The sequence below is a fragment of the Amyelois transitella genome, chromosome Z, assembly GCF_032362555.1.
Source record: "Amyelois transitella isolate CPQ chromosome Z, ilAmyTran1.1, whole genome shotgun sequence".
In the NCBI taxonomy this organism is placed as follows: Eukaryota; Metazoa; Arthropoda; class Insecta; order Lepidoptera; family Pyralidae; genus Amyelois; species Amyelois transitella.
In genome coordinates this window covers 5731206-5749451 of record NC_083535.1, presented here as the reverse complement: position 1 = coordinate 5749451, position 18246 = coordinate 5731206, and the positions used below count along the sequence as shown (strand labels likewise).

Below are 18246 nucleotides of genomic sequence, written 5' to 3'. Positions count from 1 at the left end.
ATATTAACTTAATAAAAAAGTGAAACGAGATAAAATACGTCGGAAGTGTTTCATACATTATGCTAAATTACACTCGCATTCTACATCTGGCAGCACATAGACCGGGCAGGCTCATCGTTAGATTGGTGCAAGTCATAGACTGGGCATTGGACAGGGTTAGAATATGATTAAGATAATAACGAGCGAGAAACTTGTTTAAGGTGATCGGCTGGCATCAGTCACTATTTGAATTCCAAGCCATCCTTTTACTTACTCCCGAAGTACCGGACCGGACAACAGAAGATTATTTGTCTGTTGAGACTTGTTGGCTTTGGTAAAGACGTAATTTATATTAGTATGTAGTTACTATCGCTACCGCTTGTGCCATGCGCTTAGTACCCGCGGGCACGGAATGTGGCGAGTGCCCAGACCCACTGCCGCGGGGTAGAAAGCCGAGCAAGACGCGCCTGCGCCGGCTTCTGCCGCAAATAGGACGCGGCCGGCCCTTTGACTACCGGCCCAATCTAACTGTGCCAATTTTCAATTCATACGAATCAAATCCTTCTATGTGTTTACTATACTGCCATGTCGGCCTGGTAGCGAATAAAACATGGTGTGTGCCAGCTCCTTCTCTTCCCGAGCAGATTGTTATATAAAGAAATAGCAAATTGGGATTATTTTAGGCAATGGACTAGCATAACCTGTCACTATTAGAAACTCACTCCTAAGCTGAATACGGCATTTCAGTATTTTCAAGATCGTTCTTTCTTCGTCGTCGTCGGTTCTGTCTTTCACGTAAGGGATGGAGGCATGATTATATGCATGGACGTGTTTATGTTGTTGTAGTAATGATTCTTTTTTTGAAATAATAATTTAGATATTTTTGATTGTTACTTTAGTTGTTAAATATTAATTTTCTAAAAACTAATATTTTGCCTTTATTGTAATGAAGTTACAAGTAGGTAGTAAGTTCCGTATATTTTAACTTTTCTGGAGTACCTACCTACATACATTTTCTTTTGTCTATTCATCATCATCATCCTCGCATTAGTTCTTTAGTGATTTATGTATGTATAAATATAGTATAGATACTATGGTTACTAAGTTATTATTTTCTATACGAATTAAGGAGTAAAGGTCATTTTTAGTACTACAGCGACAACACGATGAAAGATGTTTGGCTGCCTTTTACGGCACGACCATTTTACGAAAATCCCATACAAGGTATGGGTAAAGGTAGGTAAGGGTATTCCTGGAACAAATGAAAGAAAATAGAGGTCAAAAGGGTAAATGGATGGCGGATAGACAGCTACGGCAAGTCAAGCACCGACGAGACGTCGTAAATAGTTTATAATATGAGTAATTACAGGTATCTTACTAGTAACTCATATACTTGTCACTTTACAAATTGAAATAAATAAACAAGATAATATTTAAGTATCTTTAACTCGACGAGTTTTCGTTAACAGATTGATAAATTTGGAAGAAGAAAAAGAAATATGAAGAGTTCGTGCCAAGTGGAAAGATTAGTCTCGGCCTTCTTTACTGGGAGAAAGAGGCGTACTAATATTTTAAACACTTTTATGTTTGTTTGTAACCACTTTACGCGTTATCTACTGAACTAATCTTATTGAAATTTTGCGTACATATGTGGATATAGTGAAATTTAAGTATATACCGGTAAAAACTACAATTCCCGTGGAAACACCTGTCTTCAACTAACTTAGATTTTTCATAAAATTACCTCGGTGGTTTAATATTGAGATTAAATTAATTAAAGTTGAAACTACATTTAGTTACTGGTTAAGGTAATTATTATATTATATCTCTGAAAAGGTGCTGTAATAAAATTATTATATTTTATATATTTATATATACAGTTCAAAAGGCAGCCTTTAATGCAAGTTCATTTTTTCTAGAGTTTCCCTTAATATTTTTGGATTAAAATCACCAGGCCGTGATTTCAAATCCAGACCATATCGAGAACTATGAACTTAATGTACACTTTAAAAATGAAGTCATTATTCTACTTATAGTCACTATACTTACAATAATTTTAAAATATATCGGTACTTAAAGGCTGAAATTTCCTATTTTTTGGATAAATTACAAATATTCTTTATACCGTGGATCAGGTAATATAAAATGACCATACAGTAAAAAGAAAAACAATTTCAGTTTAATACGCAACAGCCATTACAGTGGAACATCCACTCAATTTATAAAAAAAATTGTCTACAAAATGATCATGTACCATAAACATCTGAAAGACCGTCGAGTATTTACGTGTCAGTCACCTCTGAGTTATGAAAACCGCAAATTCACCAAAAAACAGAAAGGAATCCCAACGGTCCGCGATGTAAACGTAGAGCTTTCCATTGAATGGAAAAATGCACCGACAAGCCGGTTTCTTACCTTCCGGATTCCCAACCTGCTACTCTAGGTCAGGCTTTGCTGTCTCGCTCGCGCGGTTGTAGTATGACAGAGAAGGTGCTATGGATTTGGGGTCGCGTCGCCCTAACCCAGATTGTCTGCCGAGGCTCACATTGTAGCATAGGTACGGCGTCCAGGGCCGCTACGTGCACTTCTTAGAACCCTTTGCCAATTTGTTATAAGTACTTGTTGTTTGCCGCTAAATTGTACGCTGTTTGATACCGTTTATTAGTTCGCCCTATATGCTATACTCGATAATTTGTTGCTGCTATGGAAATGGGAGGTAAATATCGCAAGGAAAATTATTTAAACCTTCTTTATTAGAAAATTTTCTGAGATTTTATCTTTGCTTTGTTCTTTATTGCTGATTGAACAAATTCAATCAGAAGTGAACTAGAAAAAAAGTAATTACTAGGTATTATTTTGAACAAAAATGAAGGTAGAAACTAATTTGGTAATGTAAGTTATGTTAACCATAGCATATAATTTGAATTCCTTTGGGCCTTTGCCAGAAAAGGCTTTGTTAGCAAAATTTTCCGCATAAATTATCACAGCATATTTCCAAAATGATACGATCAAGTGAATATATTTTGAAAGGACACGCTATTCGTATTTAACTTGAGTACTTAAGCATGAATTACTTTTTTATTGTACTCAGAAAACTTTATTTTAAACAGTTCTAATAAACTTTTGACATGTTTGTTCGCGTTGTACCTTAAGTAACGTGGCTAAGCTTAGTTTGCTTATTGATAGGCTGCGATAAGTTTCCAGCGACATACATGTTGTAGGCGGACTTACGTGGCGCTTTATTTGAACATTATAGGAACATAAGTAGGTAAGGAGTGTGCGGATTTTCTTTATCAAAGAATGTTGTACGTAAATACTGTGGTTTGTATTGTGATCTAATATTAATAGTGACGTACTACAAACGGATCTTATCATATTGGTGGTATAATGGATTCATACAAGGTATTTTTTTTACTTCTACTTGAACTAATGAATTATTAAGAAAATTGATAAGTTTCAAGTTACACATAGGATAGGAATAACCTTTCTGTGATTCTTAATATGCAAGGATGTAGAGGAAAAATCCTTATTCCCTCAGACACTTTTAACGACATTCATGGGGAAAAAACAGGGTGCTTTTGTTCTTAGGTACGAGGTTTAATGCAAAAACGTTGCCTATAAATTTTGAATTCATAAAGTAACCGAAGAGACAAATTGTCATGTTTAAGGAAAAATTGTCCTATGTCTGATAAAATTTCAGAAAAACTTTTTTTCCAACCATCCTTCCATATAAACTGCATATCCAAAAGCCAATCTATACAAAAAGACATTTTGTCATAACAAACAATTTTCAATTGTAGAAAATTTGTCGGTATAACCAGCAAAGTCCGCTCAAAATACTAGTATACATGCTTACATATAATGGCATAATCGATCACGTATTGAACGCGATCATTGTATTCGATAGTTGGACCGTGAATCCTGTCACTATATCCCCCTCCCACTGGATCCCCTTCCCCCCCATATGAATCTCATTACGTTTGCTTGCGCTTACGCAACTGAGTAAAACCATTGGAGTGTGTAATGTTGATTAGCTAAGGGTGAACAGGAGTTTATTGATAGAAATTAGTTTGGTCCGGTCTCAAAATTGCTGTGATTAGATCATTATTTCTTAATTCATGTTATACATATGTTGTTGTAAAGCGATAAAAAATGTACAGAAAAAAGGACAAGGCAAAGATGAATCATTACAGCAAAGATGATAGATCAGAGATCAATCGAGGGCTTAGTGCTTGTAGGTAGACTATAAAATTCAAATGAATGAACACAATGGTCAAATATTTGGAAGGAACACTTGACCGCACTGCTGAATTATAGAAGTACCTAATAAAGAAATAATAAATTATATAACATTTTATCATTAAGCCAAATAGCTGAGCGTGGCCTATCAGTCTTTTCATGTTGGCTCTGTCTACCCCACAAGGGATATAGACGTGACCATATGTATGCATGTATGTATGGATAACATGCTTTTTTGCAAAAATATGTAAATAATCCAAGTATATCACAGATATATTCAAAATAAAAACTTATTTTAAGGCTGTCAACATAACATCAGCATAAATATATGGATTCTTATACAAATGCCTGAACCAGGGCACCATCATCAACACAGCCGCAATGGAAATTGACGATTAACAAAAATAGGAAAGAGAACAATGGACATTGTCACAGTGCTCGCGACTCTAATGGTGCGTTTAATATTATTTTACACGCAGTACCGACAGCAGAAAAACCAAGCATTTTTTATTATATTGTTCTTAATACGATTCAGCGTTAGGCTCATGCACATTTATACGGAATTCAAGATGAGTTAACGAGTTTTTCTATTAAATTAATAGCGATACGGTGTTTGAAGAGTAATTGTTTTTTTTCTCCTTGCTCTTAAGTGTGGCATATCGTATACTACATCGATAAGTATAAATACGTAATAAGTATAAAAACTTTACAATGGGAAGAATAATGTTAACTTGAACCAATTAAGTAATTACGAGTATAAAATCAATTCAGTTGTAATGAATAATGGTTTCGGTTTCAATATTTGTTACTCATGGCTTTCTCCACTAAAAAGATAACATTTTTGACCTCGCAACCCTTTTTTCACAATTTATAACACCAATCCAGCGATTTATCTGAAATCTTTATATACAGACAGACTTTCGCATTTATAAGTACGGACAAATAGTGCAGTTATGTCGCCTCTAAATGGGCGTTTTTCCGGAATTAGACGCAACCGCTGGAAACCAACGACGGCAAAAAATAGTACGCTATTCTTGAACTGAGTGATTCACTAAAAACTAGCGAAACGCGTGATTACCGTCCGATATCTAATAAACATAGTTTGATTTCGAATACTTCAAAATCATAAACGCAAACGCCTGTCTATTATGCTTTCGCGGCTGAAACGTTAAACCGATTCATTTAAAACTTAGAATAGTGGTAAAGTCTGCTAATCAAGTTAATCTTTTATTGTTGTTGACAAAACAGATTAAATTTTTAGCAAGCAAAGTTACGTGTTTGTTGTCATGATCAAATACTGCGTATAACTCCTCTCGCCGGATCGGGCGAGTCGCTAATTTTTAAATTGTTTCTCTACATCGCCAGTCCAGAGTACTCGCCGTTTAATAATTAGTCCGGAAATCCAACTAAGTAATTGTAGGATTTAATTTAAATGTTTAATCCATGATTGATTGTTTCCCTAAATAACATGAAGTGGGATGATTTAACAATTTGAATACCTACAATACTTTTTATTAGTACGAGTATGCTTGTAGTGTAGAGTGTGCTTTTATCAACGTCCTCTCGAAAAACGGAGATAGATCCATATGTTTATATGCAAAATTTTCATACATACATATAGTCTATATCCATTAAACGGGGTAAACCAGCTAACAGTTTCGAAAATACTGAAAGCGACATTCACCAGTGCAAATTTTCATCTTAATAAAAGATAGTTTTATTAAATTGTCAACAGCCATTCAATGATATTTTCTACAATTTTTAATATTTTATAAATAATCTTTAAGTATTAAATTTTTCAAAAATTTGTGCATTTTTTCGTACACCATGCATGCAACAAGGCGTTCCATGCACCAGTGGGTCCGGGTAATAACGACAAACTTGTGACTTCCTTCGCACACTCCAATGGATTTTTGTATTCAAAAATTAATGGTATGTTTGATGGAATGAAGCCTATCATCAGACAATAATATACTCACTAGCCGGTGAAAAAGTTGTAATGTGAGTTGGGTTGTAATTTAATAAATGAAAATACATTATGGCCTGCATGGTCCCAGGCGGTATCGGCTATAGAAAACTTAAAGTTTAAGTTAAAACTGTGGCGTGGTCTGATGTATACGATCATTATGCTCGTCACACTGAGTGTTTAATTACTAGGAAAATTAAGTTTCCCTTCATCGTAAATTAAGTTATCATTGCGCCAAGGCATTCGGAAGAATCAGAATATAGAAATAAGGAGGACTTACAAATAACCAAGTTAGAGAATAATGGAGTAGACTTAGGTACATACTGTAAGAAACATTAGTTTTATTTCGAAACGTACGTTGCTCGTGGTTCATTACATTTTTTTATTTTGATCTCTTTGTTGGTTCGTAAAATTATGTTTTCTTCTCGTTTTTTATTTGTGCTGTCCCTGACATTAATACTTTTTAATTTTTATTCGGACATGGCCACTGCACTCTAATAATCGTGTTGGGGTGTCATTGAGCACATAAGCACCCCTCGCGTGCTGATAAGAAACGGCGTCACGGCCATTCGATTCATTAAAAACGATGTTCTTATCAAACAGAAGACCAGACAAAAATGCACTTTACAACAACGCCTTAAAATATAAAACAAGATATTAGGCCACGCTGGAAAAGTTTTTTACTCAATTTAATTGCATTTGTAATAGCGTGCGATTTACACAATGCAGTTTTTGTGGTTGCCAATAGCTGAGGTAAATATGCAAGTATGCACCCCGGAGCATATCTATTGCAAAAGCGGTGACAAGGTGACTTTTCTACTGTTGATGTTCTTGTTACTGTAAGAGATAATAATATTCAAAGTAAATATATGTATAAGTAAAAGTCATGTAAGACTTAGAGTAAGTATAAAAACAACAATGAGGAATGTCGAACTGACGGGTCCACAGCATAATAATACGTACCAAAGATTATAAAATAATTTTCTCGCACTGTCATCCTCCTGTTCGACTTGATTTTTTCGCTATATTGCAGAATGTTAGCTTTTTTTTATTTTTAACGAACTTAATGTAAAAGACAATGAAATGAAACTCAATGACGATAGGGTTACTTAACTATTAAGCTTGATGAGCATATTATAAAATGATTTAAATGTTCATCAAACGTTTACCTTGTAATGTTTCCATATGAACAGCACTAAATAAGGTTAAGTTTATATGTATAAAGCTAGTAAATACGTATTCATTGTTGCTGTGCACTGACCGTGTCGCATTTTGACTGATTCCCAGTGTAGGTGGAAAAATACCATAAGGATCACTAGATATATTTTACATGCCGTGAAAATGCATTGAATTCGCCCTAGTATTTTTTTCAGCAATGGTTTAAAGTGCTTTTTTTTAGTATTACATTTAGAGGACGAAGTTATGACCTCATCATTCGATTAACAACATAAAAGCCAAAATACAAAAGTCCTATCTAGCCTTTCCGTTAAAATCTAACCGCTGGCATTATTACCTTATCAAGAGCTAACCCGGGTAAATTCCTGTTCAATACAATGAAATCAATAGCTATTTCTTCCCATAGCTACTCAAAACATCAAGTGACCACATACCAACGAGTTTAATAGATAAGGACCATCGCAAGTGTGTAGCTATTTTATTTACGTTTTATAGTACGTGACAATGTCAATTTCGTATCTCGCATACAAAATGGTTGGGTCGTTACCGCAGAATAAAACTAACATTTTAGGAACCATGCGTTAAGGTCTAAGATTCAACATACCATCTATTAACTAGCCAATGGATTTCTACATTATTTTAATTATAAATAATTCAGTCGGCGCGTTGTGTACGAATGTCAGTTAGTAACTATTAGTAATAGCGTATTGAATTTTTTCCTTTTATGAATTTGATAAATAATAATTTTATTTGATATTGGGATTTGGCATTTTGCATACGATCATACGTAAGTAAGTAAGTAAATGCTTTATTGTTCACTAAAGGAGTATATTACAAATAAAAACAGTTCAGTACAAAGGCGGGCTTACCCTAAGTGGGATTTCTTCCAGCCAACCTGATCATTTTATCAGGAGCAGTAAGAATTAAAATATAAAATACCTTCTTTTGTTGGTGGTTTCTGATTCTGCTGAGATTAAATAAACGTTTAAGATTTTATTCCAATTAGTGTAGTTCTCTATAAATTAACCCTGTGTCAAAAGACAGAGAATTTAGAAACACAGATTTCTAGAACCTGTCTTACTTATACTTCTGTATATGCGCTTCGTATTTTTGTACATATTTCTTTCTTATGTAAAATCCGTAGACAGTTTAAAAATATATATAGCTTAATTAAAAGTAAGTAGGTGCAAATGGTTAATCACTGACCTGCATCTGAAACCACGAGTCGACAAAAGCGCCGCTGGGTGACGCTCCCCAGTGGCCGCCTCCCGGCACAATCTGAAAATATTAACAAACACATATGTTACATTTACATATTATATTTTATAAGTAATAGATCCATGCTAGCTCATCAACGAAATTGCTGATCAAGCTCGACATCTTGAGTTCTTAACGTTGCTGACGGAGCTAGCTCCGTTGTTCGTTTAACTTCGGTAATATAGAGAGCTATAAAATTAAATTATAAGAATTATTATTTCTGTAAAAGCTGAATACGTGCCTATTTTATTTGCAATTCTTCTAAAAATATTTTTTTTAACATTTCTAACCGACTGAAAAAGGGGCTATTATATTCAACCCGTGTGTATGTTTGTTAGTATATCTGAATTTTTCCAAAGGCTTAGGATACAATGTTTATGTTGTTTTATATCAAAACATTGGTTATATTCAGGAACGTATACGCGTACCTTTGAACTAATGTAGATTAACAAATCAAGTAAAATCATTATGATTATTTATTTAATTTATGCTACCTATCTACTTTATTTGCAATAGAGAATATCCATTAGAAAAAATATTTTCTATTATCACAAATTTGTAACAAAGAAAGAAAAATTTTTTGAAAAAATTACTAACGGACTTCGAACCTCTTCACTTAAAAGTGATAACTAACCATGTCCGTTTCAGATCCCTATAACATTGATTTGAGACAGTAAACAAATTTATGGTTTCTTAGTGCCCTGAGTGTACAAAGTGACAGTAGAAGTAGTCTTTTTAGACCAGCCTCAAGAGTGATTTGGCAAGAAGGAATGTTAAAATCATATGTTAGCTACGAGAAGGCTGCAATAACTGTTTGCTAAATACATAAAAGTACTACTAGATATTACTCAGATTTCTGATGACACTACAGTTTCAAATACAGATGAAAGATTAAACGTTGGACTTCAGTTCTGATGACAACATGCTTGCTACATTGCTTCCATTGCATGTTTTGATATAAATAAACTTATCTATGCAATTTTGTACCGCTTTGACCACTTGAAGAGATATTTTTATTGTTTATTAGTGAATAATTAATACTTTGCTATTCAAAGTATGTATGATCACACAGCTTTGACGTTTTCTAATATTTCCTTCATTTAAGTTAAAGTGCAAATATGTACAGAGTAACCTAGGTTATATTTCATAATATTTCCCTATTCAATTTTTATTCACAATTCCATGTATTATATATACTATTATATGTATGTTATCTAACAGGGTAGGATTCGGACATTTATATGGGTGATTTATACATATGTTTTTAGCTCTGTACCCACAGTTTAACAGTGAATAACTATTTGTGGACATAAATACTGTATAACCGAAATTACTTCTTATGATAAAAAATATTTTATCAAATTTTCATTCCTTAGCTTTATCCGTGCAAGTTCTTATATATAAATAGATACATAAATTAAGTATTGCCTTTATTTATTATAAACTAAGCTGTTTCTAAACCACATTTTAAAACATTACGTTAAACTTGGTGAATTAATTTCAGACAGTTACCGGAATTCTGTATATTTATTTTTGTAAAAATCATGTTCAAAACAATCGATTAAACATAAATATGCTAGTAAACTTGTATAAATATAAGCTTGGCGTATAAATAAAGGTTTTACGAGCGATTGATTACCGTTAAAATTGTCATTGAAAATGAAGACGAACCCAGCGACGCGGGCCCGATGTTAAGAGGGTAATAAACAATCGTGGTAACGCGGCTTTTGTCAGTATAACTGTATATTGTAATGGAAGCTATCGACCAGATCCGATGGAAGCTATAGCTACATGTTCATTATTGCACAATACAGGGCATTTTAAAAAAAAATAGTTTTTTAAGCTGACGTCGTGTCTCTCTGCTGAGTAAAAATCTCCCCTTTTTGCTCACGAATCCATATTTTTTATACATTACTTTTCGTTTCTTTTACGTCGTATTTAATGTATGTAGTCGAAGTCAAATAAATAAATTATGTAAGTATCTCTCTTATTCCTGTCATGAGCAAAATTCTGCAATCGCGTTTTATTATTATAAATATTTATTTCGCGTATAAATTAGTATAGCACTAATACTTCTGTAGCCACTGCATGGTACTTGCTTTAAGGTGTCAAAGTCTTGGCCTTACGCTAAGGATAGACTTTGGGGATTTTAACATGGGTAAAACATAATACTAAAATCCAATATTTCGGTAGGTTTGTATAAAATATTATAAATATATCTTGGTAATATATGTTTAAAGTCCTCTTATCATCTTTTCATTCATTATCAACATAATGAACAATACCAAGTATATAAAGCTTGCGATCGTGAGAAACTTTTTACTTACTTATCCCTTTTTTCAATTGTTACCTAACAACTTCAATTTGAGAGATTATTTTATTTTTAATCATATGAAAAATGTATTCTTAAATATGTATAATTTTAGCGCTCAAAATAAAGTGTATGTATATTTTATTATATTCCTGTAAAAAATAATTAATTAATTTTATTTAAGTATTTTCTCATGTTTGCAAATTGTTTTTTTTTTAACTGTTTGATAATTTCTAGGATTTATAGGCCCTGTCTATAAGTTCCATGTAGTCACCAAAGTAACATCCTCTCAAAAGCGTTGATGTCTTTTCCTCGGTAAATAGAAATCAACGCGTACTTGTTTCTTTTTTAATTTCCAATATTTATCTTGTTTATAAAGTCAAAAATATAGATTAATATATTTTTCCATAAAATATGTTTGTTGTGTGTTTTAGATATAAGATAGACTTGATATGGAGCGAGTAAATAAAAGACGCAGCGTCGGCCGTCGCAACTCGACGCATTGTAATTTCTAGCCGACATATCTGAAGAAAACATACAAAAAGACGTCTGTAACTAAATTAAGCTAAGTCTTAAGTGTATATTTATGACTTTCATTACAAAATAAAGAAAGTTCGTACTATTTTAATGGTTTTTTTGAGAAAGTTTATTTATTTGGTAGTGAAATTGAACTTTTAAATTATATAATTATTAAATATATACTATAAAATCATGTTAATTTAATGATTTTCACTTTTTAGGCAATGTAATGAATATTTTTATATATTATAAATAAGTTTTAACTAGAAAATAAAATTTTGATTAAAAAAGATGTACGATAAATAGATTGATATTTATACATAAGAAAACTTTTTCTTAAGACATTCTCCGAATTATTTATAACGTAAAAACTGAAACTATTTTTATCAAATAAACTACGCTTTACACATTTACACTTTACATGTACCTAATAGTGTAAAGTTCGATCGCAAACTTAACAAACCAACCGCATCGCTTCTCTGGACTGGCACCATTCAGCACCAAAATCCTTAGGCACTCAACACAGTGAAATGGCACTAGTAAATTGGGCACTAGTTGGATCACAGCACATGGCGAGCCGTACCTGGTCGCCCACAAGGTCGGAGATGGCACAGCAGGGCTCCATTCGCGGCGGGCCGGGTCTCGCGGATCAGAGGCTCGCCATCGCACGCGTGCGCGCCAGCTGTGCGCGCGGACCGCTCTGCCTGATACGCCGCGCCTCGCGCCGGGGTGCAATGAAAGTGATTACGCCCGACCGCTGATAACGAGGGTCCGTTTTCTTCCTATGTTACAAGGACTTGCTTTTCTAGCGATTGCTAGGTATATAATAGCTTTCCAGCTGTATTGAGTAGTTTCAGTGTTGAGTTTTATTATAAATGTTTACATATTAACAGATAGTTGAGTATGTATACCTATGCCGGGGTGATAAATAAGTAATGCTCATCTTTCAAAAGAAATTTATTTTGATAGTTTGGGAGGTTAAACTTAACAAGAAGTCTGTATTTCAAATATTAAAAGTAAATAAACGTATCTTATAATTCGTTAAAAGGTCTTCCTAAAAGTGCCTTCTAAACACTTAGGTATGTCTCGAATAAAACAAATATAAGTATGTAGGTATTAAAAACAGCTTCCTGATTTTTATTTATATTAAAATCTCTAGTTCTCACTTTGGAGTCCTAGTTTTTGGTGCTTGTGTTGTAGTAGTGTATTTTGTATGACATCAGGTCACCTGCGACTTCGAACCAGAGCTTTTAGGTCTTAATTTTGTATCAAAATTTTATATCACTAGCGACTCGGCATGGCTTCGCACGTACCTAGTACTATAATTATCCTTGCCACCCGTAATGTATTTTTAACGATGAAAGAAATTGCATGATCGGAAGATTTCCGAAGATTAGCCCTAACAAACAAACAAAGTTAAAAACTTTACCTCTTTAAAATATTAGTATAGATAAGTACTCACAGAAAAAGAAATCAAGAGTGCTTTGTGAGATCGTAACAACTCTGCCTACTCATGGGAAACAATAGTAATTATGTAGGTTGCAACATCCCGGTGAACCAATTGCGTATGTCATAGGGAAACCCCTGGGTCCCCCATGTGACCTTAACCACTATCCAAGAGGAGGTTAGGGTCCCTCGAACTCTTCTTAAAAGTTTTTTTATTTATAAAAATTTCACAGTAAATGACAAAAACTAAGTAATAAGTATTTGTTAATCCCATTCTGATGCACCTGCGTTCAAGGAAACTGCAGGCGACTGCAGTGAAAGTGGTACATCGTAGTGCAGGGCCGGTCCGGGCCCTGCGTCTGCGCACATTCGTTATGCTGGCCGAGACCGCTTTCATAATGAGATCAAATTATTATCTTCACTATTATTATTAACGGGGATCGTTTACTGTCGACTTAAATTAATAGTATAATGTTCTAACGTATCTGAGAATATTATCCGCTCGTCAGTCAGTGTTACTTATTTTTATATTTAATCTTAGACATCATTCGATTAATAAAATAATATTAAGGTACTTTGAAGCGGGGGCGATGATTCGGCTCGACCGCCACCAAAAAGGGAAGATCTTCCGCAAGGCTAGGTGTTATGTCTGGGAAGTCGCGTCTCCAACGATGTTGTGTCGGAGGTTGTATGTATGCTCCAATTCGACTTCCTCAACAGTCTTTGCATTTATTTTTTTTACGTGTGCTAACTTATTTCTCCTTCTGTAAATGCGTGACTTCATTTCACAAAATTCAGGTACACTCTTAGAAGCTAAATGCAGGCCTTGATTTTTTAATGTAATTAAAGCTCTGTTGTAGACCCTAGGAGCTGGTTCTCTTCCCGTAGCTGCTTCTTCGCAAGCATTATTTAAAATAACATTGACTGTATTTCGTGTTTCATCTGGATTACATTGACCGCAGTGGGGTTTTGATTGTAAATTATTAGTGAAGTCCTTAAACAAAAGCAATGTTTAAAAAATATAGGAATTCATGAATTATTTTGCTTGTACATTAAAACTATTACAAATAAAAATACACATACAACACCTATAATATGTAAATATACGTACAACAATTATCATTATGTACATATAAAATAACCAAGACTTACCATATTCATTGTGACGGAACCGGTACATTTTAAACTTTTATAATTTTTACACCGCCAAATGCTGTGGCCATTTTTGTATTTACGCATAGAATAATATTGATGTCCTTCTAATTGCAGAATCCTTCCACGACCGCTTTTTAATAATTTCACTTCTTTAGACATTATTCCGAAAATATAAACAGTAAAATAAACAGGCACCACGAAATAAACATTGCTACTGCAGAGCTGAACAGCGTAATACTACCATTTTGCGAAACATCTACCCTCAAAATATAACAAAAATCATGTACCCTCAAAATAAGACAACAGAACTATGACCACACTCTTTCTGGGTGGGGCATTTAGTTAAATATTTATAATACTAAACTTATTATGCACATACCTAAGTGCTATAGGCATAGATGCATTTAAGGAAATATACCAGTGGACGACTTCCGGGTGATATGACAATGATTTGTATTATGTATTTAAACTGTTTGTATTGTTTACTATTAATTTACTTGCAGTCGAATTTTGACGTTTACTATATTATAATAATACTTAAATAATAATTATACCTACAAAATATACCTAAAAGATTTTCATTTTATAATTACCTATACAATGTATGTATTTGTGACCAATATCTATTATATCGGTACTTAATGTTCTTGCTTCTCGATTAATAATAATAATAAGTTAACGGATCGAACTAGTGAGAACAAACATTCTCACTAGTTCGACGGTCGAACAAATGAGAAAAAAAATTCTCACTAGTTCGACGATCGAACTACTGAATCGAACTAGTGAGAACATGGGATTTCTTTGCTTGCGCGATTAAAAATTTCGCTGATTTTGATTGATAGCGTCGCGTGATTTTAGTTTTTGTGATTTGTGGCGCAGAGATGTCGCCACAACTTCTTACATCTTCCTGTGACATGATTATAATAATTATAATTTCCGCCTAGGTAATTGGCAAAATTTTTAGACAAAACTTTACTACCACTAAGCTTTTATCGTCAACTTCATTTAAATCGGCCAACTAACCAGTCTTAATTTAGTCCGCTATGACTGAATAAATAATCAACGAACTTTACCACTGTTCTTAAAGTGAAATGTAACAAAATAAAGTCGGTTAATCCTCTTTTTTGGGTCTTGACGTTCATTTCACTTTGTCGACCTTTGGCGGTTGGTAAATTAAATCAATTCGTTGTATATTATACATACATAAAGATATATCTATCACCCACCACCCTTTTAACTCTTACTGAATTATCATTAATGGTTTCGTGGTGGCACTATGATTTAGATAGTGACAGAATGTTAACCCCTTGCCTTAAAGGCGAATCTCACGTATCCGTTGATTGACTTTTACACAAAACGAACACACTATGCTTTTCTTCGCTACCACACCAGTAAAGAAACTTGATGCTGAACTTGAATATTTTACTCAGAAATAGTCTGATACAATGGGTTGTGTTGACTGATGTATCTAATGAAGGTTGGTTTTCCCGTTATTTTCCAATGATATTGTCTCATGACTAAATTCAAATGCATATTATATTCGTTTGAATTATGTTTTCATATACTTTACGTCCCTAAGGTCACTTAAATTGTCTAGCTTTCTCATTTAAATTTTGCAAGAGTTTTGCCATATCAATTAATTAAGATAAGGTAAGATTTACTTCACAACGTGTAAAAAATATATACTGTGGCGCCATCTCTACGCCACTCGTCAACAACATCAAATCACACAACAACTGTCAATCATCTCGAAGAAATCGACGCGCTCAGCCAATAGCAGCGAAGAACCCAAATCGCGATTTCAGAGATTTCAAGGATTGGAGCTATATATACAACCTCCGACTCAACATCGTCGGAGCCGCGGTTCCCCAGGCACAATACCTAGCCTGGCGGAAGATCTTCCCTTTGGTGGCGGTCGAGCCGAATCATCGCTCCCGCTACATTGGTGACCCCGACGTGATTGGGAAGCAACCTTCTCCATCATCATCCACTCCAATCCTCAGCATCACTCCTCACTCTGCAAGCAGTCTCACAGCAAGCCAGCAACTGGGTATCGGAGCAGGTCCATCGCAGCCAACGCAACGAGCTTCCTGGTCCTGTCTCCACCCGCACTCACTCTCATCGACTTCAGCGACCGACGCATCTACCGCAGCCCACGCCTGGATCTCTTCGACGGCCGCTCTTCTCTCCAGCGTGGCAGCTCTGCACGATATCTCCCGGCGCCAACAAGTCGACTTCGCTCTCTACTGTCTCGACTCACCGCAGACTACGAGCAACGCAACGGCTCACTCCTGACTCACTAGGACTTCGAGCAACTTCCGACTCACTGGAAGACAACTGGCACTTGCAAGCTACTGAAGCACAGATTGCACAGCAAGATCAAGACTTCAGACCTCCGGTCTTGGGGGGGAGTACTGTGGCGCCATCTCTACGCCACTCGTCAACAACATCAAATCACACAACAACTGTCAATCATCTCGAAGAAATCGACGCGCTCAGCCAATAGCAGCGAAGAACCCAAATCGCGATTTCAGAGATTTCAAGGATTGGAGCTATATATACAACCTCCGACTCAACATCGTCGGAGCCGCGGTTCCCCAGGCACAATACCTAGCCTGGCGGAAGATCTTCCCTTTGGTGGCGGTCGAGCCGAATCATCGCTCCCGCTACAATACGATTACGTTATCACTTATTTTAAAAGCTAAATTAGATAATATTTTCGCCATCTAATGCATAAATCTTAGCTGGTTAATAAAAACAAATTATTTTCGAAAGAAATTGTACGTGTAAATAACGCACACAATAATTATGAAGCAAGCAATGATTATAATCTTCGTAAAATAGTACAAATTCGCTAAGGCGCCAATTTTAAAATACCGTGTGGCTCCCGGTTTTTTACAATAACTCCACATTGATTATTTATTTTTAAGGGCTAATTTACGAAAAAACTAAACCGATCATAAAAATTCTTTCACCTTTAAAAGGTACGTACTGTGGGTCTCATACACAATTAGGTTTTATGTACCGCTGGAATAATAATTTTAAAAATGTATAAATATTGTAAATGCAAAAGTATGTTTGTTAGATTGTTTGATACCTCTTCACGCGTTGTCCACTGAACCAATCCTCTCTGAACTTAAAAAGAACCTATACCCATATTTTTATCGTAAACGCCTGATTAATTCAGCGCAACAATTGCCCAGCACAGCGCCGTTATACGTACTCACCACAGAAATGCGTTTAAAACGAGAGACTTCTTTTTTTTTCAATTAAAAGATTTTTTATAAATTAAGCTCTATTTTGATAGTAACTTTATAGAAGTATTTTATTGATAAAAACGATAATCATTCCTTAAGCAAACTTTTGTGGAAGACCATAAATTGTTTCTTTTATCTATTTGTTTTTAAATTATATTTGAGTTCGTTTATATCAGTGGAAAATAAAGGGCTGTATTACGCAATGTCCCATTTTTTTATTAATAACAGCTGCTAAGAGAATATAGTATTTTTCTTTAAAAAAGAATCTAAACAGAATAATATCGGGAAATAAAATATTTGTTCAGTTTCCAGTTATTCGGTTCCCTTCATCGGAATACAACAGCGGACTATCACTTAGCTAAAGCAATAATTTAAACATGTGCACTTACAGTAGTTAGATATATAAGTAGATACGAATACTATTATATGACTGAGCCATCTGTTTCATCAATTAATATAGTATCCTTCTTTGTATGATGTTAGGTTGTCATGCAAAAATCTCGAACAAAAATTTTATTGTCGATAACGTTTCGCTTGTTCTTTTTATGTATTAAATCATTATTTATATGGCTTTTGTCAGGTGCTTAATTGATTTATTTAAAATTTAAGATTTAGTTCATTCTCCATTTCAACCGATTTAAAAAAATTATCTATGGTTCTCCAGTATATTATTACGCGATTATTCGGCCAATTGGGGACGATTTTTTAATAAAAATGTTGAAAAATATGCTGTGTATCTTAATGCTGACGTAACAAATGTAGGAGGTATTCAGTACAATTTTTTTATGGTTCCTGGCTCTGAACATAATGACCATATACTTATCTAAAGATAAATAATATAATAGCCATATACATAAATAAAATGTTCTAAAATTTTAAGTGAGTAAAACTAGATACGAAACTCGATTTTCGTATAATTTTTTTCTTGATATACATACATA

The 18246-nt window shown here is 34.4% G+C and overlaps 1 protein-coding gene across 3 annotated transcripts in view; it reads right to left on the bottom strand.

Annotated features, from left to right (window-relative positions):
- The window catches only part of LOC106133906 (dendritic arbor reduction protein 1), a 62424-nt gene extending 50258 nt beyond the window's left edge, over window positions 1-12166 (bottom strand). Inside the window, exons 1-2 of one of the 3 annotated variants that reach the window (XM_013333763.2) lie at window positions 12031-12166; window positions 8567-8638 (exon numbers count right to left, since the gene is read on the bottom strand). In XM_013333763.2, coding sequence (XP_013189217.1) covers window positions 8567-8638; window positions 12031-12072 — 114 coding nt within the window. In that variant the 5' untranslated portion in view covers window positions 12073-12166. Of the gene's footprint in view, window positions 1-8566; window positions 8639-11874 lie in introns of all 3 variants that reach the window. The other 2 variants (XM_060953593.1, XM_060953592.1) reach the window with 2 other exon arrangements.
- Between the last annotated feature and the right edge of the window lie 6080 nt (window positions 12167-18246).